Below are 26204 nucleotides of genomic sequence, written 5' to 3'. Positions count from 1 at the left end.
CTTGGACAGCTGAGGGTTTCAAAGCATGTGATAAACTGAAAAAGTTGGTTGCCGATTGGAGAGTTCTGGGGGTTGATGAGAGAGCTTGAATGCTGTTGAATAAATTATAGACCTTTTCTGGAAACCTATCCTTGAGGGACTTGAGGTGCCCTGTATTTGCACTACTTCTGTATCTGAATTACCAGATACCACGTTTTTCAGTTTGTGTATCGGGCTTCTGAAGGACTCACTGTATGCTGCTTTATTTAAAAAAAAAAAGCTGTTTTCTTTTTAAGTCAAAGCCTAGGAGATTTTTAGTAGGCAAAACATCAGAGCCTTAGATTATCAACACACAACAACAGCAGCTTATGTAGAGTTCTGTCAGTTTTATTAATCTTTTTCAGACACTGAATGAATAAACTTAAATGTAATGTGCCGCCATATTTATACATCTAATATGTACTTGTTCTGTGTCCCCTTCCGTTACATTTTTCCCCTTTCAAGCTGCAGCTAATAATAGCTCAGACACAGAGAGTCTCCCCTCTCCCAGATCTTCGGAAGACAGCAAAACCAAAGAGAACAGCGAGAACAGCAGGCCCAAGTCCGAGACGGAGAACAGCTCAGGAGCCAGCGCCAGCATGGAGGACCCCGCCTCGGGAGACTCCCAGAAGAGTGCGGAAGAGGAGCCCCGTCCTCCCGGCCTTAAGCCTGACAAGGAGCAGAAGGAGGTCAAAATGGACTCTGGGGAAAGTCTCACCGAGGACACGGTTAAGCGTGAGGCTGTGAGTGAGGACGCAGAGCAGCACATGGACTGCAGTGACAAGAAACCCCCAGCTGACACCGAGGCTGAGAAGAGCGCGGGGAAGGGTGCCAAAAAGACCGGTTCCCATGTGGATAGCGACTCCAGCGCCACATGCAGTGCAGATGAAGTGGAAGAGCCCGACACCTCTGACAAGAATAGGTGAGTCCCCTGGCCTCACTCCGTGAGAGAGGGACACAACACTGAAAGTCTAAGGCGTCAGATGTGTTTCACAGAGTTGTGTTGTTCAAACCTTTTTTTTTCTTTTAATTTCCTTTTTCGAGTGTCTTATCGGTACAACAACACGACTCATTTGGTCTATTTACCAGAGTTTTTAATTATCTCAAAGAGCATTTTTTTTCCCCCGACTGTCCCACACTGGTAATAGTTGAGCCAAGTCTGCCTTCATACTTCTTGGTTTTGCTCTTTATTAATCTTGCGGGGGATTCTCCGGCCATCCAGTATTTATTCGACAAGCCCTTATTCCTTGTGAAATGTTGTGGCAATGTAGACTTGAACATGGGACACAGACCTACACACTAAAGCGCACAGGAACAGTCTAGAGACAGTTGTTATTGTTCCTCCTTTGGATAGGAAATTCAGTATGGAGAACTCCCTAGCTCGGGATCAATAAGATTTAAGAAGGAATCTATAGGGTTGCTAAGCTACTGTATACTGGATAACTACAGTCTGCTTTGACACTCCAGTGTTTTGTGCTGTATTCCATCACTTAACGTCGCTGTTCAAACAAAACTGTTCATTTTCTTTTTGCTGTTATTGGCGCAGAATTGCCAAGAGTACCTTAGCTCAGGTAGTCATGCCAGTTGCTCCTTGCCTGCCTGCCTTACTCGGTTATGTGCCGTCCAGTTCCGCTGCCAGGTTCTCCCCCTTCTCTACCTCCGTCATCCGTGAATCTCATGGTGTTTTAAAGGCTTCTGGGCTCCGTGTGGGCAGGAACTCTGGGGCGGAGCCTCTGCACTGATTTTGTAAGGCTCCCCTCCTCTCAGGGAACTGGAACCTGCACGCTTTACTCCTGCCAGACCTGGAAACCTCTGAGTTTACCCCTGTTTGTTGTCCTTTTGCGACAGAGGAATGAGTTGACTGTACCTCCCCTTTGGAGCCCTTCCTTTCCCAGCCAGGGCTGGGTTTGGAGAAATCCCATCAGACCCCTTTTCACACCTGCGTCTTGTGCTCCACACCTGCGCTGCATTTTCCCGTGCGAGTAATGACCGCCTGGCCGAGGTCACACGCAACTCTGTGCAGCCCGGAACGCCCTCTCAGAAAGTTCTGGGTTGCCAGAAACTTGAGGAAGGGGGTACATAAGAGGTGAAGCAGGCTTAAAAAGCAGCAGTGCTTCCACAAGATGATAGTGATGCGTTTTGACAGGGCAGGGGAAGAGTTACGCTGTGGTCTAAGGTTGGCAGTCAGCCAGGTGGGCCCAGGAGTATCTAGCTCAATTTGCAGGCTGATATTTCAGCTCGCATGCAGGGGCCAGCAAGCCAGGGGCAATTAGGAATGTTGTTTGTTTCATTTTCACTTTGCCTGTCCAGTGTCTGAATTATTGGGCCCCCTTGTGGAATAATGGACGGGAGCTTTGGAGCATTAGGGGGAGCTGTTTCACTGTTGCAAGATGTGCCCTTAACAGGCTGAGCAATATAATAATAATAGTAATAATGATTGCTTACACTTATATAGCACTTTTCTTGACATTCCACTCAAAGCGTTTTAGGTAATGGGGATCCCCTCCACCACCACCAGTGTGCAGCCTCACCTGGATGATGTGACGGCAGCAATAGTGCACTAGTGTGTTCACCACACACCAGCTATCGGTGGGGAGGAGAGCAGAGTAATGAAGCCTGTTCAGAGATGGGGATTATTAGGAGGCCATGACTGGTAAAGGCCAATGGGAAATTTGCCCAGGACGCTGGGGAAGCACCCCTACTCTTTAAAAAAAAAATTCCCTGTGATTTTTAATGAGTCAGGGCCTCGGTTTTACATCTCAACCGAAGGATGGCGCCTGCTTACAGTATAGTGTCCCCGTCACTTTACTGGGGCATTAGGACCGCAGGGTGAGCGCCCCCTACTGGCCCCACTAACACTTGTCTCCTATCCAGGTCCTGGCCAGGCTCACACCTGCTGAACTTCAGTGGGTTGCTAGTTGTGAGTCGCAGGGTGATATGGCTGCTGGCAGTATGTTGTTAACAGCTTTTTTGTTTAGTTATGAAACTCCCTAAGTAAGACATCTACTACCTTGCATGCCCTTTCAGATGCAGATGGTCCATTTTACATTTTAGCGTTTGTGTACTGTTTGAAGAGCCTGTTGGTCATTTAGATTGTATTAAAATAAGTAGCTCTGACAAATGCCCCTCAGGCCTTGAAGACATTAAGGAGTGTCATAATTTCCGGTACTGTCTGAAATAAGTAAGGCATGGAACTGGGGTAACATTGCCCCTCATAGTTAGGTGAGAGTAATAGTGGTGAAAGAAAAATTGAATTTCTCTTTTACAGCCATTGTCACAATGTAGCTTCATCAGGATGCAGGGCATTTCTTGCGAAGTACATAAAAATCCTTGCTAAATTAGCAGCGTTTTGCCATGGAGTTCAGTGAGTGCGGTATTACCGTAATGGTGACCATGTTGTTTTTTTAGTCATTATTGGCAGAACTGACTTCACTTTGTCCACTTGTGCAGAACTCTCGCCATATTCATTATGTCTTTGAAATCCCTTGTAATGGCCCAAGGGATCAATAAAGATGGCACAGCACTGCTGCCCTGTTGTCTGGGAAGGACGCGGGGTACAGAGTGATTTAGTGGTGCTTGTGCCTGCAGAATGACCTCGCCCAGGATGAGCTTGCTGAACTACTCCCATGACAGTGTCATCAGCTCTCCGCTCCAGAAACCCATGGACCTCAAACAGCTGAAACACAGGGCGGCTGCCATTCCACCAATTGTAAGTGTGGTTTTGTTTTTTTTTTCCCGTTTAAAATACTACCATCACAAAGCCTTGCGTTCAGATAATAGCTGACAGAACTGGTCAAAGGCTATTTGGGCACATGTGGAAGCTGTTAAATAAGGATGTTGTATACCAAGGTGCAAGGTTTTGTTCATAAATAAGAATTTTAATCAAGCACATTGTGGTGTCCCATGACCATTTTTAGGCAGTTTGACTTCATTATCTTAGTGACATAGTTGAGATTCAAAAGTAAGAGAGCTATGTTGATCAAGTGACGTGCTAGAGCAATTGGTTTGTATGTTGCCAGTGTTTGTTTCATAGTCTTGTAATTCCTAGAAGACTCCTTTAAAAGTGCATTGCAGGGTTCTTTCTTGTCTTTAACAGGACTCTTTGTGCTTTCCCTCCTATGAAAGTGCACAGGATAATATGCAAAATGTTGTTGGTATGAAGCATGATTTTGCAAGTTAGCAGCCTGTCAGTGTTTGGAGTGTGATTTCTTACTCAGCTTTTCATACTTCATATTGACCAAGTTATTATTACAAGACCATATTTCCTTATAGCATGTGCCCCTCACCAGGGCAACTTGAACAATCTACAGTAATACATTAAGTAATTGCTTGTATTACTGTATGGTAAGTTAATGCAAGTACATTAACAAGAAAGTGATATTCCAAAAGTCTGTCAGTTGGTGTTTATGTGAAGGGCCTTTGTAAGCAGATGAGGTAAACAGTTCCTTGGATAATTACGAGTATTGTGGGAAGATCAAATGGTTGGACTTTTACTTGCCAAGTGCAAAATTGTTTCCTTGTTTCCACATGCATTCCTTTAACTAGCCACTCGAAAGTTGAAGGCTTTATTTTAGATGTGAAAAGCAGCCAATCCCACTGGCTTTTTCTTGGGCGGTATTTACATCTGCGCGTAATTCTTTTCTTCCTTGAAGTAGAAGAGTCAGTTGACACTTCAGGAAGTGAAGCCAAGTCTACCCTGTGATTGTTCTTCTTCAGTAAACTTGAAATCCTCGGTGATCATTATCAGCAGGCACAGGAGATGGCTTTCCAAGTTAAAGACCTTAGCGCCTGGTGGGGAAAGGGGCTGTAATTTAGTTCACCGAACGGAAAGCTTTATAGTTGTTCATGTTTACCGCTGTCTTTTTTGTTTTTGTTTTTGTTTTGGCCCGCCCTTCCCGTGCCGTTGTGAAATGCTGCGTTTGTCTTTGCCCCTCACTACGCTGCCACCCAGGCCGGTCGTATTTCACAAAGAGCGGGCCGGGCTCCTGCCCCTGGGTATCCCCTTGCCTGTGCGCTGTGGGAGTCGCTCCAGACGGTCTCATCTGAGCTGTTTACTCCGGAGAAACCTGTGGTGAAGCCACGTGTGGGGCTGGCGGCATTAGTGGCAATTAAATCTAGAGATTAGGGCTGTTCTTGTTCCAGTGGGATTAAGTGGGCCTGCTAGGTGTAGAGTGACTGCAGATAACGATGCTGGTAAATAATTAAGTTCAAGGAGAGAGGGGTGTGTGGTGGCGGGAGCTCTGTGCCCACTGCCCTGTTTATACCACCCATGCGCCACCAGGAGAAGGTTTTCTATGTCTGTCTGTGTTCTCGGGACGCAGGAGATGGCCTCGCAGGGAGGCGGGCGAAATGGCCCCCATGCCTTGGCACTCTACCAGCACGAGATCACTATGGCAGTGGAGTTGTGCCAAGAGGGCTCGCCGGTCTCCAAGCAGCAGCAGCAGCAGCAACAACAACAACAACAGCTACAGCAACAGCAGCACCCAACACAGCAGCAACAGCAGCACCCAACACAACAGCAGCAGCAGCTTCATCATCATCAGCATCAGCAACAACAGCAGCAACAGCATCAACAGCAACAGCAACAGCAGCAGCAGCAGCAGGCTGAAAGAGAGCAGCAGAGGACAAGGAGTCCTCTCATCAAAACCAGGAGCCCTGCCACCACCTGCGACAGAGAAGGTAGGGTCCCATTTTCTTCTTCCCTCCTTAGCAGTACTCGGTAGTACTTGTCTACGCCTCCTCTGGCCAGGTTAGCACTAAGCAGATAGTGGTTTGTCAAGGGGATTCAGTTGCAGAAATTTCGGAAGAAGCAAAACTCTCTAAACTAAAACTTACGGGTCCGAATGTGTATTAATTCACTCAGTTGCTGTTTTTTCACTTTTTGCAAGTGATATGTTTTTGGGAGAAACAGTTGGATAAAAAAAGAAATCGAGGCAGAATGCATTTTCTTCTAAAAGAAATGGAACCAAACTGCATATCAGACATTGAGTGATGCCTTACAGCATTTATAAATGGGTCGATTTCTTTAAAAATTTATTAATTTTCTATTCATAGTTCGAACTTGAATTAAGATCAAGCAAAGTGAGACTGGACATACTGTATATACACGTTGATATGTGGATGTGTTTCCTTTCAGAGGAGAACTGGAGTAGTCTTCAGAAATTCCACTATCGTAATTTTGTAAACAACAGCATCGTGTGTCTCCTATTCTCTGTAGAGTCTGTGCTTCCTAAGGGCTTTTCTCCTTGTAAATGACTGGGGCACACAGGTCTGTCTCATGGCTTCGTGCCCTTTTCTTTTCCAGGTGTAACTAGGTGGAACCTTTAGCTTTAGATAGCCTGATTATTTCTTATTATATGGAGCAGCAGCAGGATAACTCTTGTGTGTTTTCTGTCATCAACTTATCTGTGCTCCATGTGCAGTATGTCCCACCATAGCAAGAAAAATCAAGCAGTCTGCTATTTCTTTTTTAAAGGAGATGTCTTAACTGTAAATACACAGAAACAGTTGCCACCTTTCTCTATAAAACATCTCTTATTGCTCCTTTTTTTTTTTGCTTTTTTATAAAGTAGAAATCTGATTATGTATGGAAGAAATTGGGCCACATATGTTTAATGATGGAAAAAGAAAAATCTCAATATCTTGCCCAACACTAATCAAGGTTGACTCTGTTCCTGGGGCATTTTGTGTTAATTACACTGTTAGAGTAGCAGCATGAGGTGTCCTTTCTAGGATAGTAACCAGGAGAGTACAGAGTTACAGGTGCATCTGATCAGCGATAGCAGTCTGTCATTGTAGATGCTTGCTGAGAGCTCAGGACATTTTCTCAGCTCTGTGTGGCCATGTGCTCATGTTAAAACCATAGACGTTGTATTCTCCAAACTCCTTTTTCCTAATGCAGGATTCCAGGTTCTGCAAGGTAAAATACTTTCTCACGTTTTTTTGGATGAAACACTCAGTATGCCTGGGTTTTACCGAACTCATGGAATTAACAGGCGCTGGCCGCCACACAGTGGCAGCCATGGAGACAGGAGTGCACTGAATGCCAAAATAGCTGTAGCATCCCACTGTGCTGTTACATGAGCTCCACAGCATGTACAGGTGAACTGAGAAACCTGGCGGCGATTTTGGAGGAAGAGCCAAGTGTTCTAATTCTGGTTTAGTTTTGTTGCTCATTACAACTCAGTGTTAGAGCCTCCCAGAAAGAGCTTTGCTGAAAGACGGGCACTTTCACTTCTCTGGATCATCGTTCTGAGATTGGGAGGCCCAGTTTGTTTTTTCCTGCCCTTGTGGCAGCTGGAGAGCTGCACATACTGTACACTTCCTTCTTGTTCAATCTTAACACACTTCAACAAAGCGGATGGTTGGCAAATAATAAAAAGGCATTTTGGCACATATTTCAACAGCCCTTGCTTTGCCAGGTCTTATTTTGTTGCGTCCCGTCAAAAGGCCGTTTTTTTTACCTATCTTTTATATGTCACGTTTTCCCTAAACCCAGTGTACTGTCTTTCGTTTTCATTCTAAAAGTGCTCCCTGAGCATTGCGGTTGTGCATTGAGTAATACCACTCCAGAGCTGTTTGTGTAGTTTTGGGTGCGTTGCTCTCATAATCATAAACAACTTTGTTTCCTTTTTTTAGAACATGTTACCCCCCTTTTCTAGAAATGCCGGGCGGAAAGATTGCAGTGCCATTATTAGCACAAATGAAACTAATGTTGAGGGCCTGGGGCTGGGTTCATCAAAGACCTGAGCTTAAATTTCCCTTTAATTTAAGTGTTTGTCACACAAAACATCTGAAGATGTGGATGTTGATTCTCCTGAATTAATAAGGGCGAAGGTATCCATCCAGTTAACTAGTTAATTCTTAAGCTGTTTTATGATGTTTTAAGCAGAGGATGCTTTGGCCCATCTGTCTGAGTTCTCAAAATTGTGTGACCAAACAGTTGTTGTTTCCAGTTCAGTGGGAAACACACCAGCACCAGGCGTGAGAAAGTTATGCATGTGCTCCCCCCTTCACTCACACACACACTTTACAGCTTTGTTTCACTGTGCTGTACCTAAGACATGCAGTTTAAGAAAACATGTTTGCAGCAGACAGCCATACAACACTATGTGGGGTTGTTGGGATGTTTCTTTAAGAAGCTCCAATAAAAAAAAAATTATGCTCAGGGCTCTTTTTCTCCAGGCTGGTCTTAATTCCGCCCCCTTAACTCACATGCCCCTCACCCTGTGTTCCTACAAATTCGATTGTTATTGAGATGTTTGCTGGTTTTGTGTTTTTTTTTTGTGCAGTCGTGGTGTTTTTCAGTCCAACTGATGTCCTCTGTGCACGGCAGGAAGTCTGGCACAGTCTGTTCTCGCTGCACTGAAATGACATGCGATGTCATGTGGCATGTCCCTTCAAATGGACTGAAGGAGACGGGAGTGCTAACTAGGCTGTTTGACAGGGGAACTGGAAACTGGCACATGGTGGCTTGCCACATCGGCTTCAGCAACTTCATGTTATGTTTTTGCAGTTAGCAAAGCAAGTGTCATCTGTTTTCAATAGCGGTGCGGCATTTGACACACAACGATGATGGGAATTGCTGTAGTTTAGGTGCCCGTATGTCATGACTTAAAGAGTAAACCATCAAAGACGATGCTTGTCTTAGTCATTACCATGAAAGAATACGTTTTTTTTGTAGTGGATGTGTGTGAAGGCTTTTTCATATTCAAGAGAAGGATATGTATCTGTGTCCCAACAGAAATCGATGATAACGAGAGATGGCTGCAGACTCTTCTACATGGATTACGTAGGTTATTCATTTACCACCTTTATGTGTAGAGAATGTAGCACTTTTCTTTTCTCTAGATTAAGTTTAAAGAAATAAAAAAACTACGTGTTGTTTTCATTTAATGGTTAACCTTTAAAATTGTGTTATTGTATGCACGTGTTGCAAGTTCATGCGTGGTCACCTTCCAACCAGTTTCCTGCTATCGCAAGGCAGAGCATGGGTAAAGAGTGGCACATTGCATTCACTGACTGGCACGTTGTGTAACTCAGCTTGGGAGGAAACTGACCAGCACATCTGGAAGAAACTCCTCTTTCACTTTGAAAATGGAACCGTTTAGCATATCCTCAGCACTTTGCCACCTCTCTCTGGGGAAATGTGTGGGTGATGGATCTTCTTATCCTTTCTGTATGTAATAGGTTCTCTGGATTGTCCGTCCCTTGAACTTCAGTGTGGGTGTGGGCGGTTCTCTTGGACACTACCAAAGTCTCAACTTGTCCTGTTCCACTTTCTGTATTTGGCTGAGAACTTTTCAAGGGAGCTGGCTGAGAAACTGAAAGATTGGCAATAGACGTTCTTCAAGCTGGCTAGTTACTTCAACACAGCGCATCGCCTGTTACAGAACTATTCAGATGCAAAATGAAGGAGTGGTCCTTACTTTCACTTTGAACAATCTGTTGACAAACTCCCCACGCCAGAGTAAACAAAATGGATGGGCGGCTTGCTGGGAAAACTGGAAATACTGGGTTTTAAATTTTAAATCATGGAAATAATTGAAAACATTAATGAAAAAGACAACACAAAGAGGGATACAGGATCTAGTGATGGCTTAGCGTTAAGTCAAGGGAAGTAACATTTACAAATCATATCCGATCATCATTGCTACGTGAAGTAAAATCATTAGCTCCCTTGATAAATGAGAGCACAGTGTTTGGGCCCAGAGGCCTTCTGTAACGCTCTTTAGCTCTTTCTGGTGTCCAGCCGTAAACGTTAAACACAAACACTACCTCAACTTAATGCATCATCTGAAGGTGGAACGTGAAATGCTTCTTTAACGACTTACCTCTTCAGTTCCTCCAGGCATCCTATTTTACTTTTTTGCTTTTGCATAGTTAGTTTTCTCGAAGGGGTCATTGCATCAACAGAAAAGCAAATCCTCAAGATAACACTGAAGAAGACAGATGTGGAAACGTCTGTTCTTCTCCATTTTCCTTCTCCTTTTTCTGTGGATTTGGTCTCCAGTGAGATGAGTCATTTCAAGGTCCTGCTGTTACAGGGGGCCTTCTGAGTATTCAGTTTGCCAGCTGCAGTGACTCAGATCACTTCAACAGATGTTAAACATTATTTATTTTCTGTTCCTGGTTCTGTTTGGTAATTTTCATACCAGCTTTGGTAAGAAAAAATAGCTTCATTGCTCTAAACGGATCTCTTCTCATATGTTGATGTTTAAACAGTTACTTGGGAGCTCTTGAGAGTGAGTGATCTTGAACTGCTGCTCCTCCTCTTCTAGATAAACCCCGGTCCTTCTCTCCTCATGCCGAAGGGAAGCGACAGGTTGCAGAGCCGGATTTCAGGCCTACGAACCTGAGCAGGCCCTCGCTGTCACCGTTCCAGCACTCCCCTAGGGAAATGGCCAAGCTCTCCTCTCACCTCGAACCACACTTATTGCACTATAACCCAGGTGAGTCGCCTTTCCTATAAAGTGCATCTCCTCCCTCTGCTCCTGTCTCTCCCTCTCCCCTCTCTCTGGTTCTCTATTTTTCTGCTTCTCCATCTTTCTGCCTCTTTCTCTTCCTTCGTGGTCTCCATCCTCGCCTTCTTCATTTCCCCCTTCTCTCCCTGCCTCCTCCTCCTCTCCCAGTTTCTCCTTCTGTCCTTCTCCTCTTCCTCCTCTCTGTTCTTCCTTTTCCCTAAGGTGTCTGTTTGTCATGGCCACCGGCCTGTGTGTTGTGTTTGCAGGTTTCCCGTCGTCTCCTCACCCGGCCATGCCCTCGAACCCGCAGCAGGAGAGCGGGCGGCTAGCAGCCATCAGGCCCCTCCACATCCCCGAGCCCCCCCCACTCATCTCCTCCGGCAAGTCTGGGGGCTCCATCACAGAGGTAACCTGTCCACCTGCACACACTTTCCACTGCTGTCTAAGGTTAGAACCAAGCAGTGGATATTCACTATCTCATACACAGAATGAAATACGGCCAGCAGCTTTATAACGCTGGCACTCACAGCTGGCAGCCCACTGGAGCTCAGCAGGTCTGAGCCTGGTCAGTACCTGGATGGGAGACCTCCTGGGAAAGCTGAGGGTACTGAGGGAAGAGGTGTTAGAGGAACCAGTAGAGGGTAGCTCGCCCTGCAGTCTGTGTGGGTCCTAATGCTCCAGTACAGCAATATGGTGATAAAAATCCCAGGGTGTTCCTCGAGTGTAACAAGTGTAAGGATTGTTATTAAGTGCTCATGTATTGTAGAAATGCTCGCTTCAAAATATTTCAGTAAGGGGTGAAGCACATTTTGTGTGACATACATCAACAATGACTGTTGACACACAGAGCTCTTGAATGCGTAGGATATGCAGTATATTCTTCACAATGCTTCTTGTGGTTTTAGGGTACTCCTGTGCAGCTCTACAGCTCGGCCTACAGGTCTGAGCTTGGGAAAGTTCCTGCTGGAGCACTGCCAATGGGGATACCCAGGATTGACCCCAAAAAACTGGGTGAGATATCCAGTATGTTTAAACAGGCTTGTGTGGCTCAGCTAGATGTCATAGGATAAAGTCAGCTGTACTGTTTTTCTTTTCTCTCTTTCTTTGTCACCCCTTTTTCTCCCCTTCACGCAACCTTTGCTCATTTGATTCTGGTTCACTATGTGTTCCTGCTGTGATGTCTGCCCCTGTGCTGCTCTGCCTCAAATCTTGCGATCACCATCCCGAAAGAACTCTGGGCCGTAGTCACGCATGGTGCTTTTCCTTCTCGCCTGAAAATGGACTCTTCTGAATTTGTTCTATCGTTGCCATTCTGTTTTTGTCGTTGTTGTTACCATTTTACGTTCTGTAAAGCGAGATGTGAGGCTGGTGTTTAAGGACGCGGTGTAAAAGGTGGGTTTTGTTGTCTCATTTTCCTTTCTCTTTTTTTTGGGATGCTATGTCCTTCCTCTTGCAGCCGTGCCCTTCCCGCTGGTGAAGCAGGAGCAGCTCTCTCCACGCAGCCAGACGAGCCAAGCGGAAAACCTCAGCACCACGGGCTCAGCGCACGAAGTCTCCATCATGAGAGGTACGACACTGCTTCTCTTCCATCTCCCCTGCTCCTTGTGCATCTAAAACGAGCTTTGGGCTCAGAAATCTCTCACGGCTTTAGAGTTTCCTCACCAGCCTTCCGTGCAAGAAAGAGGCAGTCACCTGGAGGCAGGTTGGTGAAATCCCTCCTTACAGCCGCCAGTGCTCTTTAATGTCATGACTCTGAGAAACGTCCAAGAAGAACCTCTCTGTGAAAATAAAAATGAACAACACATAAGTTGCAGTGAGGGAGGGATGCCATGGCCTGTGTTTGAACCTGCAGCCTGTGTGCTGTAATATTTCCCCTGCACGGCTCTGAGCCAAGGCTTTTCCCAGAGAAACCACTCTGGAGCCCAAGGGGTGGGCTCGTGTGTCAGTACAGATCACAAGCTAAGGAGACGCTGGGCAGGGAGGAAGTTCGCCTTCAGCTTTGTTGGCTGTTTAAATCTCTTTAATGAAAATTAAAAAGGAAGGGACAGAGTATCACCACCACTGCCTGCCCCCCCCCAGAAAAATAAAGGCGACACGTTGCCGCGTTGCCACGAGCTGTGAAAGACACGCACGCGGATGGCAGGGGCCATGCGTGAATCGCAGTAGAATCCCTTCTGAGATTGGAATCTCTTCTGTGTTTTTATTATGCCCCCCAAACCTTCTTGGAATTGATGGAGCAGGTTTAATCAGCAGCAATGTTAAACTCTGGTTTCCTTCCAGAGGATTACCTGGACATTTTAGATGCCCAAGTTGCCCTGTTTTGAACCAAAACATACAGGTTGACTGGAGCCATTGTTGAAATTGGCTTTAAAATGCCTTGTTCCTGACAGCAGTGTTTCAGAAGGAAAGGTGGGGCCTGGTCACGAATGAGACAGGAGACCAGGAAGGGAAACCACTTGTGTAAAATGGCTGGTGTAAAATGTTTTTGGTGGACCAGTAGGTGACACTCTTCCCCCGGGACCACATCATTTCAAACCAGTGCACCAGTATGGTGACCGGGAGACTGGTGGATGAGACATTAACCCATTGACTTGAATATCTGAACATTGAAGATCCCGTGGTTTTGTTCATAAGAGTAGGAATGTCCTGGGTATTTTCCTTCTTGGGCTTAGGCAATTCTCAATTTCTCACTTCTCCATTGGTGTAGTTGGTCTACCAGTCTCACCTGGTATCACCAGATGGGGCTGAAGTGGGCGCCTTCTTATAATGTATATATTGCTCTTTGGGGATGAAGAGTGCTGTAGAAATTTGTGTCATTGATTATTTTTCAACGGCAACGGCAGCATTATGTATGTTACTCTAGCTACGTGACAACATGAAGTTTTTCTTTGTCCTTAGTAACAGGAAGAAAAGCTCAAAAGAGACTTGTGAGCCGACAAGCTGTTGGGGATACAACCTGGCTAGGTATTGTGTTAGCCATACACTGTAAACGATTGCTTGAGAATGGGAATAATACTGGATACCAGAGAAAGCCAGTTGCGCCACCTGGCCTCTTGCTGACGGACTCATCCACGGGCTGTTGTTCCAGGTTCTGCCATCCTGGCAATGCAGGGGGGAAGCATCACCAAAGGCATTCCGGGCACTCGAATCCATCAGGATGCTCCCATCACGTGCAGAGGAGGATCCATCACTCAGGTAAGGTGCAAGGAGACCGTGGGCTCAATGAACGTAAATGACGTTCGGCATGGCTGTGGGGCACCTGGTCTCTCCGTTCATCTCCTCTGTAGTAAAACGCCGTGTTGGCACTCTGATTAGGGGGGTAACGTGTCTGGGGCCCAGGGGTTCACTCCATTTTGTCACAGGAACCACAGACTCCCGAAGAGGAGATCAAAGCTGACTTGCCTTCTGTGCTTCTGAAAGTGTTTTCCCATCCCATTCCCACTCCCATCACTATCACACACTCAAACAATAATTCTATGCACTAGACTGAATGAAGCAAAATTATTCCTTTAATTTAACCTTTAAACCTACGCTAAGTGCTGAGTGCACTTTGTGGCTCCAAGGTTTTCGGAAATTCAATCCTAAAACCGGGAGATAATTGAAATCCGCATTGAGCTTTTCAAAAGTTTTTAGTACAGGTCATGGTTTTATGTACATGATACCTGCCTGATGATGTCTAGTGATTGTAAATTCAACTGCTTCTCTGTACTGTTCATGTTTTTTAAAGGTTAAATTAAAGGAATCATTTTGCTTCATTCCGTCTAGTGCATAGAATTATTGTTTGAGAGTGTGATAGTGATGGGAGTGGGAAGGGGATGGGAAAACAGTTCATGGCAAACGTCGTCGTGTTGAAAAGGGGCTTGGAGCGATGCGTCGGGAGAGCGTTTGGAGGCAGGCACTGCGACACGTGGGAGTGAAAAACAGCTGCTTGACCTTAGCCAGCTTGGATGGCATAACCACGCAATCACACTGTATCCCCGTCCCCATAGCAACGGAGGGATCCTGCCTGACTCGGCCCCCTTTTCATCCCAGCCCAGAGGCCGATGTGCGCCGTGAGTGCGTTTTGGAAGAAAGCTCCCTGCGTCACAGCTGCGCGATGAGGGGGTGGAGGCACTTTTCTACCCAAACGGGCAGTTAGGCAAAAGAAAACACATTTGCTTGGGGGGGGGGAGGCAAATCACGTGGTCATTATGTTATTTGACTTAATCTCCAGTGATTTCAGTGCGCGGTGATACGGGCTTAAGTAGAGATAAGCTACATGAGATGTTTCTTACGTCCTTGTTAATACCCCTGAAAGGAGATAGAGAGGAGGCTCAGAGTCCAGGCAGCGGAAACAGTATGTCTTGGCTATATGGGCCCAGGCTGAAGCCAGTTGAGTCTGACATTGTTACTTGCAGGCTAATCTCTCCTACCTCAGGGAAGTATTTTAATCAAACCTAAAGGCACGTGATATCTGGAGATGTGTGGGACTCAAGGAGGAAAAAAGGCAATGCTGTAATATGTTTACAGCAGTTTGGGAAAATGAGGACCGGGTAATCAGGGCTGGTAAAGCATGTCTCTGCAGCTCTGTTCACCCAGAGTCATACAATCTAAAATGACCTCGGAGGTAGCACCAGCCTGATCCTCAAAAGTCATAAATGATTTAACAAGCAGCTGTTACTTTTGTTTTGTAAAGCTTGGTCTTTTCCTTCTGTATGTACTAATATGAGGGAAAGAAACAAAACTGAAGATTAAGAATGTGAGCATTCCACTCTGCACTTGCATTTAGCATATAAATATCCACTTAATTGATTTAGATACCTAATTTGTCACCACAAAACTTACACCACAGGCGATACCCTTTGTCTGACTTTTAGACATTGGGATTCCTTGACATTCCTCAGATGTGCAGTACCTTGTTTAATATTTGAAAGTGACATCAGAAATGGTTATAGAATGTGTGGCTCTATGTTTTGTCACTTTTTCTGAAGCAGAAAGTTGTAGTATGACTCCAGTGCAGGCCAACACTTAAAATAAGACTCTTCTCCAGTATTTTCATCAAAATTCCGTTTTTTGCTGTAATGACAGAGTTCCTTGAATAACAGCGCCTGAGGTTTGTATCTTAGGTAAGGTTCTACATGGTGTAAAGAAAAGATGTTTGAATTGCTTAAGTGTTTTGTTTTGTTTAACTTGAAGGGGACTCCAGCTGAGGTTTTGTACAAAAGCACGATTACGAGGCTGATAGAAGACAGCCCCAGCAGAGCTGAGCGCGCCAGGGAGGAGGCCTTGTCCAAAGGGCACGTCATCTACGAAGGCATCAGTGGCCATATCCTCTCGTATGATGGTGAGTGAGGGGTCAGGCAACTGCTGGGATTATAACAGGACTGTCGCCAGAGTCCATACTCTACACCTGGATTAAAATTAGAGATCCATATTGCGGATGGCACCTAGAGGAGAATTCTTCAATTATATGGTAGCAGCCAACTGTCCTTTTGTCTGAAAATCTTAAATTTAAAACGGAAAAGCCTGTTGTTGTTTTTTGTTTGCAAATTAAATGAGGTTCTTCCGCTGTTAAAGTTAGGTGTTTACAGTTCAGTTTAGCACAATGTGTGTGTCGGGTGATGCTGCACAGAGCTGTGATCTGTAGATTAAAGAGAAAGCCCTGCAGGCCTTGTACTGTATTTCTGAATGACTTTCCCTCACTTTGTTTTACACTTTGCACAGTTCCGGGCTTCAAAGGGACTTTACAGCAGCTCAGCAGTCCCGTCCTGTGGGAGTTCTTATTCTGACACAGCAGAAATTGGTCTGCTATGGCTTTCCCTTCCCTTTGAATCTCGTTCATTAGTCATCACAAAATTCCCCGCCATTACCAAGACGCAGAGACACACTCAAGTTGTCGAGGAGCGTTTGTCAGTTCTATATTAAGACATATTTCACGCAGGTCTGCTCATCATCTGCGTCTCAGCGAAAGCTGACTGTAATGCTGCATCCTTTCCTGCTGTTCTCCAGCTGTAGCCACCCCTGGTCAGTCGTCCAATCACAAGGCTGCGTTTGCCCCCTCAGTGTTGTGATTGGCTTGTGTCTCTCTGCAGGGGCTCCTGGGCAGAACTCTAAAGAAGAAGGCAGGGGTTCCGGAACGCCGGGCGAGATCCCTGGGCTGAAGCGGCCCTATGACGTAATGGAAGGGGGAATCGCCCGGGGGCTGCCCATCCGGGACGCCATGGCTTCTGTTAACTGTGAAGGTACAAGAGGGCCTCGGCTCACACACAGAGCAATCTGTAGCCCAAGCAGACAACCCTTTTAGATTTAATTGGAAAGTATCTGGTGTGAAATAATCCGTGAAATTATAACATCCTAGGTCAAAAGAGCGCATCTGATTGTGCTTCTTGTGAAAGCCGCAGAAAAATATCCCATTTTTAATATTTAAGTCGAATGGTCTTTCCCACCCATGTTGTGCTCGGGCTGGATGAGCGTCCAGAGATGGGCATTTCGTTCTCTTGAGAAACAAGTAAAGGTTTATTCCGTGCTGAAAAGAAGAGAGATGCAAGGTTTTGGAAACGTTGTGTCTCTTTTCTTTGCCTTTCAGCAGGGAATAAACCTTAACTTGTTCCTTTGCAGCCTGCACATGCTGGCGGAGCTCCCTACTTGAATTGTATTCTTGTGTGTTTTGATGGCTTGGCTTGGGGAAGTGTCAATGGCTCTTCTTGCTGTGTTGATCAGGTCTTATTGGGAGAGCCCTGCCGCAGGACCGGCACAGCCCACACCCCTTCAAGGACACCCATCTTATTCCAGGCTCCATCTCGCAAGGTCAGCAACTAACAGCACTCGCCGTCCCCCACGCCACTGTCCATCCTGCACACACCACTCTTGTAACGCACACCCCTCTCGGTACTGTCTTGATCCTGGTCATCTGTGCAATCAGAAGAAGAAGAAGGCAGAAAACTCAAGTTCGGGTGCAATCTGGACTAATTGACTTGTGCACAAAATCTTCTGTCAATCCATTTGACCAAAAAATAGTCTAGTGTTCTCAAAAAACAAAGAACAAAATTAAATTTAAATTTGCCACCGACCTAACATTAACATCCTCATGCGGTGGGTGATGGAGGGTTAGAATTAAATTTAAAAATGGAGTTGAAAAGGACTAGCAGCCCTCAGCTGAGCCTCGTGGATTCACTGCTAACTTCACTGCTGTTCATGAGCAAACCAGCAGCTACAGAAACGAAAGCGACAGCATTGTCCACGGTCGCCTGTCACGCTCGCGTCTGGTGTCCCCGGTTGAATTCCTCCTTGAGCAGCGGCTGACGGGCGCCGTGTTTCCCCAGGGGTACCTCGTCACATGGAGCCCCCAGAGGAGTACATGCGGAGAGAGGCCAAGCAGCTGAAGCGCGAGAACTCCCCGCCGCGGGGCCCGCCGCCCGACGCCCTGAAGGGCCGCACCCACGACGGCCTCGCGGCCCTCAAGCTCCAGGGAGGGCCGCACGAGGGCCTCATGGCTACGGTGAAGGAGCCCGGGAGGTCCATCCACGAGATCCCGCGGGAAGAGCTGCGGCAGATCCCGGAGGTATCGTCGAAGCCTGCCAAGGAGGGATCCATTACGCAGGTGCGCCTGGGTCGCCCACGGCCGCTGGAGTCGCATTCGCAGCTCGTTACCCAGCTTCTCGTAAGTCGACAAACCGACCATCGAGATGAAGCCCCAGGCAGTAACGCATTCCTGTTTAACCTCTCAGGGAAAGGTGCCCAGGAGCCCGCGCTTTGTATCGGACATGTTTTGTTCGTGTCGGGTGGCTGCAGGGCGTCTCGTTTTTGCAGCCCTGGGCGTGACGCCGGCGCCTTGTTTTCCCAGGGCACGCCGATGAAGCACGAGGGCGGGGGCAAGCGGCACGACGTGCGTTCCATCATCGGGTCGTCCTCGCGCTCCTACCCGGCCCTCCAGCACCACGCCGAGCGGGCCCGCTACGAGGAGGGCCTCAAGGGGCGGCCCGGCTCGGGCGTGGGCTCGGCCGGCTCCATCAGCCGCGGGTCGCCGGTCATCATCGGCGAGCCGGGGAAGGCCCACAGCAGCCCCCTCGCCTACGAGGACCACAAGGGGTCCCTGCGCGCCGCCTTCTCCGGGCACGCGCACCGCGGCTCGCCCGTCTCTTCCAGGGACTCCGCCTCGCGCCAGCACGACGGTAGGGGCCCTCCTGCTTTTCCCGCCTTTCCTTTAGTGTGCTCGCTTGCTCAGAGGTTGTTCCCACTTGTTTTTCTTTTCCTCAGTTGTGTCGGTTAAGGGTTTTTCTCTTCCCAGCCACAGGCCATGATTTGTGCAACAGGTTCTTGGTTAGTTAGGAAGTAAAGTGATAGAAGACACAACAATTGCTGCAATTCCTGTAGTGCTCGCCCACAAACGTTTATTTATTTATACCCACAAAAAAGTTTTTATTTGCCTTCTCTCTGTGTCACCTTGTTAGACTGCATCCGTTTCTTTATTCCATTTTCTGCGAGGGTTAATAGTAAGATACCCTTGGAAAAAGCTTTTTCCAGTGGGTGAGGCAATTAGTGAGTTTGTGTTTTTAATCGTTTGTTTCCCTTGATCATGGCAGTGTATGTACAGTATCGTTACCTGCAGTCCCTAAGAATTAGAATCATTCTATCAATGCCTTAAGAATTATCCCTGGATAGATCAGATACACACTTCTAAATACTGGAAAACCTCTTCAGCTAAAAGAAAAAAGCATTTAATAAAGCTGTGTAATTTAATAATATGGGATTTTTTGCCCATAAGCAGGTGGGAATTGCTGATGCTCTTTAGGATGTGTAATGCTGCAGTGTAACCTTTCTGACGGACTTGTCCGCTGGCCGCTGTTCTTTCCCCACAGGCGGCGGGATGGGCTCAGGAAAGGCTCCGCCCCAGGAGAGAAAGGCCACGCCCACTCCGCGAGAGATGAGCGCCACCAAGTCCCCACTGACAGGGGTCCAGGAGCACCACGCCTCCCTGGCCTCCTATGAGCGGCTACTACAGGGCGCAGGGGCAGCAGACATCTACCGTGGGCAGATCCCCCTGACCTTTGACCCTGCGACGCTGCCTAGGGGCATCCCCATTGACCCAGGTACGATTTAGATTGATAGCAGAAGCATTCAAACAGTAAACGCTTTGAGAAGCCACCTTTAAAGGCACTATATAAAATAAAGTTGATTATTATTATTATTATTATTATTATTATTATTATTATTATTATTAAACCTTCGTCAAAATTTCCTATTAATGCAAGTTTCTTTAAGAATTGAAAAGACATTAAGACCTGTTAAATAGGTGACTACTACCATCATTGGGCATCTGCCCTAAAACATCATTTGGCCGAGAAAGCACCTTTTTTTTTTAATCAGCGCACGGTTCTCTTCAGTGCTCCTCATCTGTGTAGTGTCGTCACTTAAAATAAAATCGTGCTTTTGTGTTTATTGTCACAAAAAAAACAAGAACTTTTCATTGACTGGATCCGTTAAAAGGAACCAGCTTTGTAAATCGCAAATGAAAAGACAGGTCCAGGTGGATAAATGTGTCTTTAGGGGAAAGAGATGAAAACGGGAATGGACAGCCCAGTAAGCTCCGCTGGTCAGTGCAGGTGTGGGGTTAGTGTAGTTCTGTTGGAAACCACTGCGTGTGTCCCAGCCTGAGCCCTCCTTGTCTTCTTCTTGTAACCAGCTGCCTATTACCTGCCACGGCACCTCGCCCCGGGCCCCGGCTACGGTCATCCTTACCCCCCTTATCTGATCCGGGGGTTCCCCGAGACGGCCGCCCTGGAGAACAGGCAGACCATCCTGAACGACTACATCACCTCCCAGCAGATGCACCACGCCGCTGCCGCCATGGCCCAGCGGGCGGACCTGCTGCGGGGCCTGTCGCCGCGGGAACAGGCCCTGGCCCTCAGCTACTCGGCAGCGCCCCGGGGTAGGGAATGCCCCCCCCCCCCCCTGCGCTAGAATACTGGCGCGAGGCGTGGAGTCTGGAGTCTAGGGAGGGGTCACAAAAGATTTAAAAAGTGTATTCTTAAATTGAAATTGCATCTTCAGGCAATGATAAGGTGTGCGTTTCGTTAGTGAGGCTTCTTAGCTTTCCTTCATTTTCTGTTTTGTATTGTACATGTCTGCTTTCTTTATAGTGAGAGAAATTAAATTAAAACAGATGAGTACTGGAACCAGCAGTGTTTTTAATCTCAGGATAATTATTATATAGTGTGATTATTATACAGTACATTATCTCCGTAAGAGTTCTTCTCTTTCGTGCAGAGTCCTTTGTCCTTTATACTTCAGGATTAAATACATGTTAAATTACTGTTTTGTCAATGTAACACTGTAACTGTTTCACAGCCCGCATTGGCAGCTCAGATTGTGTACAGTAGGTCTCTTAACGTTGCTGTCCTGCTGTTAAGGGATGCACTCGAACACTGTAAAGTTCTGTGTGTTTCTGTCTGCAGGCATCATCGATTTGTCTCAGGTACCACATCTGCCTGTGCTGGTCCCGCCTTCTGCTGGAGCGTCCAGTTCCCCTATGGATCGCATCACCTACATCCCAGGAGCCCCAAGTCCCTTTGCAAGCCGGACCTACGCTACCCCACCCATCTCTCCAGGTAGGGGCCCCAGCCGGACATTCTGACACCCAAATTAAGAGACCGCGAGGGCTAGACTGCTTGGGTGGAATACTGTAAAAACAGATCAGGGACATCCAGCTTAGTGACTTTCTCCAAATTAAAACAGTTACCTTTCAAAACAAAGAAAAAACAGAGAGAACAGTTTCTAAATCCTTTTATTTCTATGCGTTCATGAGGAGAACAGCACCGTGGTCTGTCTCTGCTCGTGGTTGTTCTTCACTGCTGCTTTGTAAAATCCTGTGTGTGCTGCGTGTTTGGACACACAGGGCCCTTAGTTACAGGTGGCATTTTGTTACCGTCTCAAACAGTGCGGTCTGTTACATGATGCGGTGTCTTTTTTTTAAGTTTCAGGTGGGCCGTCTCACATGGCCAAAATTCCAGGGACTCCGTCTTCAGAGCGAGAGAGGGACCGGGAGCGCGAGAGAGAGCGAGAACGGGACAGGGAAAAGACACCTGCGAATGTGGAGCACGCACCCATCTGGAGACCTGGTGAGAGCTCGGCTCCCTGGCTTACACAGCTTTTCAGCAGAGGGGAAACATTTTTGGGATGAGATGCACCCGTTTGACCCAGTTGGAAATATCGTGGTAACCCTGAAGTGCCTGGCAGCACAAACTGGGAGCATTGTTCCATGCACCTATGTATCCATATGCAAAAAATAAACACATCCCGTTTACCATTGCCTTCACTCTCGCCTTGGTGTTTCCAGGCCACATTTTGTGACAAAGCTTTACAGGAAGCAGGCTGTGAATCTTACTAAATATTCGCAAATCTCCTGTTTTCAGCCTCTTAAGGTCAAAACCCAAGTTATGTAAATGAGTGGAGGAGTACAGCAGATGACACAGGGCGACAGACAGTGCCACACCAATGTAGGTGTTCCAAGAGAGGGCACCTTTCTTGCTCACTTGGCTGTTGGTAACCTAGCAGCAATTTAGTCTAAGGATCACGCCTCTCTCGTGAGATCTCGTAGAAGCCGCTTCATCGATGTGTCGTGCAGTTTGGCGGCATGAAAGGGGTGTAGAATGAAGTGCTTCCTGCCTGCCCTGTCATATCCTGTACGAGTCGGCAGCAGGCACCGCTCTTGCCCGACAGGCGTGTGTCTGCTCTGTTCTCTCCATGTGAGGCTGGTTTTATGGGGGCAGGGGTTCTGTGAATGAAGTCTGTAAAAATGCCCTGGGACATGTCCGCGGGCAAGCACTTTGTCAGCAGAGGCCTGCAGCAGCCTGGGCTCAGCTCGTCTCCGCCTGTCTTTCCCCTCGCAGGCACAGAGCAAAGCAGCAGCAGCAGCGGCCCTCGTCCTTCCGCACAGAACTACCAGCACTCCCCCGTGTCCCCTCGCACCCAGGACAACGTGCAGCAGAGGCCCAGCGTGCTGCACAACACCGCCGGCAAGACGCTGACCGTGGCAGGAGGGGACGCCAACAACCCCTCTGTCCTCAGGTAAGATTACTGAGAGCGAGGAGGAGGGGTGGGGGGGGGTGGTTCGGAGTTCGTTCCTTTCGCGTAGTTTTATTCATCGTGTTGGTTGGGGTTTAACACGGGGGGGTGCGCAAATGCAGACTAAGTGCTTCACAGATTCGGGCAGAGAACGTAGTTGAATTAAAATGTCGAGGCAATGATTGTGAGGAAGTGAATCGGCTGATGAATAGTGGGGCCAGGAGGGACAAAATAAAGAAACATGGCCCCTACAGCGTTCTGACCCTTTTGAGCGGCTGCTGAAGAAGAACGGAAGGGTCGTAGATCAGACGTTGGTTCGTTCCTCTGCTACTCCACTCGTCCCACTGCTGCCACTCCTTGTTTTGTTTTGTTTCTGTGGTCGCAGGCCGTTGTCCTCCGCGGGCTCCTCCTCCTCCTCCTCCTCCTCCTCCCGCTACCCAGTGTACACCCCTCACCTCCAGAGGGCGGGCCCCTCGGCAGAGCCGTACCCCGCTGGCCTGGACGCCAGCTGCGCCAAGGACCTGGCCCGGGGCCAAGAGGGCAGCAAGTCCGAGCGCGCCCACGGCAGGGCGGGAAGCGGCGCCGGGCCGAAGCCCCTCCAGGAACACGCCGCCGCCTCCTCCAAAGGCGAGCCCAAGCCGGCGGGCGCTGGCCCGGGCGCGGCGGCCTATTACCCCCCTCCCCACGGGCCTCAGGGCAGAAACCTGCCGCCTCTGCCCACCCAGCACGCGCCGGCCCCCTCCCTGGAGCCGCCCGCCCACGAGCAGCCGCCCAGTAGGGAAAAGACTCAAAACAAACCGGTTTCCCTGCAGGAGCAGGAGCTCCGAGCTCTCGGTAAGACCACCATGACAGCGGCCAACTTCATAAACGCGATTATCATGCGTCAAATTTCTTGTGATACGGGGAAGCTAGACAGAGGCTCGCTCGCTGCCGACTCCACTTGTGATGGTAAGAGGCCCGGGATCGAGCGGTCCCCATTTGTGACATATTGCACGCTGTGGTGGTTGGCATCATCAAATCAGTATTAGAGCAAATGTATGGAAATACTTCTGGATTTTTAATACAATCATTGACGTGAGGTTTTTGTTTAATTAAATGCAAAGAAAGGGGAGATGTGCGCGATCCTTCTCCTCGGCTTTTAGATTTCACTGAAGATCTCAGCTTTAGTGGTGGCCTCTTGGTGTTTTTTCTAATCTACAAGTTAGAATAAGGCATTCAAACCAGCGTTAATCTTCCTGGCGGCTCTAGAGATTTTATTTTATGAGAGAGTTCAGAAAAGTCTTAATCTCGCGTTAGTGTAGCAGTTATGTTTCCTTATATCACACCTGTAACACAAATTTAATCTTACCATTATTTGACTTTTAGATGTGTACCACAGTACAGTTTATTTTTCTTGTGTGAGGTGTGGTCTAGTACAAATGCTGTATAAACATTATCCCTTGCATTTATCAGTTATTAGCTAGAGTCATTTGTCTTACTCCGTCTGCCCTGAAGGATGCATTAATGTAATCCAAATTAATGAAACGTACAGTATTCCATATTTTTACTTTAGGCCCCTCTATAAAGCCCCTTTCTCTGAGGGTCTTAAGTATAGATGGTTCTGTTGTGTGGCTAAGATAACACAGTGTTGTAATCCATTCTGTTATCAGAGTGCCCTATTGCCCATAAAAACCTCCTGGAATAAAGATACAAAACCTCAAAAAGTAAAGATAAGAAAACACAGAGGTTCTCACTTAATGCTGATGGGTTAGGATTAGGGATAGATGAATATTTGAGAACTAACATTTGTTATCTAATGTGCCCTCCTCCCTACAAACAATGCATGTACTTTACATTGAAGTCGTTTCTGCATTTAAGAATACCAGGACCAGGCTAGAATTAGATTGCCACCTCTTTGTCAGTCAGGTTCACAGTGGGATCCAAAATGCAGAAAGTCAAGCTTTAAAGATCTCTACAAATACACTAGTGTGAGTAGTCTAAATTGTCTGAGCCTTAATTCAAGCATTTGCACAGTGTGCTGCTCTATGATTTGTATGTTGAATGGACTTTGCAAAGTTCTGTCACAGGCAGTCCTTTTTGTCTCCAATAAATACAAAACATGGTGCTGGAGCTTAAGAGCTGCCCATGAAGCTGGTCCAAGCTTTCATGAACTTCAATGCAGGGTTCTTGGCAGTTGTGTAAATCTGACCTTTTACTCTAAAACTTCATTAGAAAGAAGTTGTGTTTAAATTGTAATTAAATGATGCAGTAACCTGTTAATGCTGTAATAGTGAGTTAGGTGAAACAGATGCAGTAGTTGTGGTGAAACTGTTAAAGGTATATTTCAGAAGAGACCACTGTTAAAACTGAAATATTCTCCAGGGTTGTCTTTGGTCCAGGTGACCTACTGTAGCAAGCACAGATGTTGCCTTTTTGGCTTCTCACCACTGAGCTCTATGCTCCTGTGCTTGGGATGGCATTGAGACACTGCAGCTTCTTGCCTTGTCCCATGCATGACCAATGTTTTTTTTTGTGTTCTTTTCTTGCTTATTTTAACAGTGCCTGACTAGAATCAGATTTCCTGAGATCCCCTTCCCAGTGCTTTGATTTAACACCTCGCTTTTGTTTTTTGGGGTCGGCACATCGCTGTTTATTACATGCTCACGTGGGGTGGAATACATACAGATTGGCAGGGGCTCAGTGATTAAGCAGCGAGAGTGGAAGAGACTACATTTGCAACCACCACATGTCTCAAACCAAGATCTCTCAGGGTGTTGAATGACATAGGATAGTTGGATGTTTCCATGCCTTTTGGGTAAAATAAACTGAAGAGATGCTGTTGTAAAAGGCATATAACCAGTGGAAAATAAACCACTACCTGTTGCCAAATGAAAGGCTGGGTCAGTAATTCATATTAATTGATTAAATTCTATTGCAACATTTCTATGGTTATATGCAGTTATTGCGCTAGGTAAAGTGAGTCCTGGGATTTTAGAGTCTACAAACACTGTCAGCAGTACCTAATATAGCAGTACCTCTTCCTGAGTGTCACGTAAATGAGGCGCCAGTGTAGGGTTTCAATAATATTTGAGAACAGTATGATCTGTGCAGGACTTAAACAGTGCAGTGTCTCTTAAAACCACAGTAGTTAATGGGGATCTGGCTTTAGAGATGCTCATGTTTTCCTTGCATTAAAGAACCTGGAGTAGTAATCAGAACCCAGTGATTATTAGTTTCTCAAGGGATGCAATTCTCTTCATTCTGGTTATTTTAATGATTGGAAACGATTTTCTGGAAGGACTGTAAGAGTTTGTTTAACACTGTCACATTGAAAAATGCAGTGAAGGGAAGCTGTTTTACAATGGTCATGTAAATTCTTTTTTTATGGTTTTAGCTGTCATGGCCTGTAGTATCTAGTTCTGTTCTGAGCTAACTCTATTTCGTTTTGATCTTTGCTATACTGTAAGTGTATACTGTAAATCAAAGACGATTTAGCTAGACTAGATGTCTGACTGCAGTTAAGAGCTGTGTGCAACCATATTGGATGACCTTATATGGCACTATAATAAGAGATTAAGTATGATACTTCCAAATGTGTGGCAATGTTTTTTTAGTACAAAAACAGCTTAATGTTTTCACAGTGGAAATGCATACATGTTAATATTTTTATGCATTAACAAACTGAGGTAACTGAACATTTCC

At 46.8% G+C, this 26204-nt stretch overlaps 1 protein-coding gene across 23 annotated transcripts in view; it reads left to right on the top strand.

Moving 5' to 3' along the window:
- ncor2 (nuclear receptor corepressor 2) overlaps nucleotides 1–26204 on the top strand; it is a 174835-nt gene that overhangs the window by 134343 nt on the left and 14288 nt on the right. For 15 of the 23 annotated variants that reach the window (XM_069182248.1, XM_069182244.1, XM_069182247.1 and 12 more), the window contains 21 exons: nucleotides 484–940; nucleotides 3607–3727; nucleotides 5340–5697; nucleotides 8762–8809; nucleotides 10299–10469; nucleotides 10748–10887; nucleotides 11387–11492; nucleotides 11938–12048; nucleotides 13380–13445; nucleotides 13570–13676; nucleotides 15657–15804; nucleotides 16553–16702; nucleotides 17181–17267; nucleotides 17783–18120; nucleotides 18304–18631; nucleotides 19319–19549; nucleotides 20143–20388; nucleotides 20915–21067; nucleotides 21434–21577; nucleotides 22349–22526; nucleotides 22909–23357. In XM_069182248.1, the coding sequence (XP_069038349.1) occupies nucleotides 484–940; nucleotides 3607–3727; nucleotides 5340–5697; nucleotides 8762–8809; nucleotides 10299–10469; nucleotides 10748–10887; nucleotides 11387–11492; nucleotides 11938–12048; nucleotides 13380–13445; nucleotides 13570–13676; nucleotides 15657–15804; nucleotides 16553–16702; nucleotides 17181–17267; nucleotides 17783–18120; nucleotides 18304–18631; nucleotides 19319–19549; nucleotides 20143–20388; nucleotides 20915–21067; nucleotides 21434–21577; nucleotides 22349–22526; nucleotides 22909–23357 (4137 nt within the window). The remainder of the gene's footprint in view (nucleotides 1–483; nucleotides 941–3606; nucleotides 3728–5339; nucleotides 5698–8761; nucleotides 8810–10298; nucleotides 10470–10747; nucleotides 10888–11386; nucleotides 11493–11937; nucleotides 12049–13379; nucleotides 13446–13569; nucleotides 13677–15656; nucleotides 15805–16552; nucleotides 16703–17180; nucleotides 17268–17782; nucleotides 18121–18303; nucleotides 18632–19318; nucleotides 19550–20142; nucleotides 20389–20914; nucleotides 21068–21433; nucleotides 21578–22348; nucleotides 22527–22908; nucleotides 23358–26204) is intronic. The other 8 variants (XM_069182259.1, XM_069182253.1, XM_069182260.1 and 5 more) reach the window with 4 other exon arrangements.

The sequence above is a fragment of the Lepisosteus oculatus genome, chromosome 22 (genome assembly GCF_040954835.1).
Source record: "Lepisosteus oculatus isolate fLepOcu1 chromosome 22, fLepOcu1.hap2, whole genome shotgun sequence".
NCBI classification, from domain to species: Eukaryota; Metazoa; Chordata; class Actinopteri; order Semionotiformes; family Lepisosteidae; genus Lepisosteus; species Lepisosteus oculatus.
The sequence above is the reverse complement of the archived record's forward strand: the minus strand, read 5'-3'. Positions and strand labels throughout refer to the sequence as shown.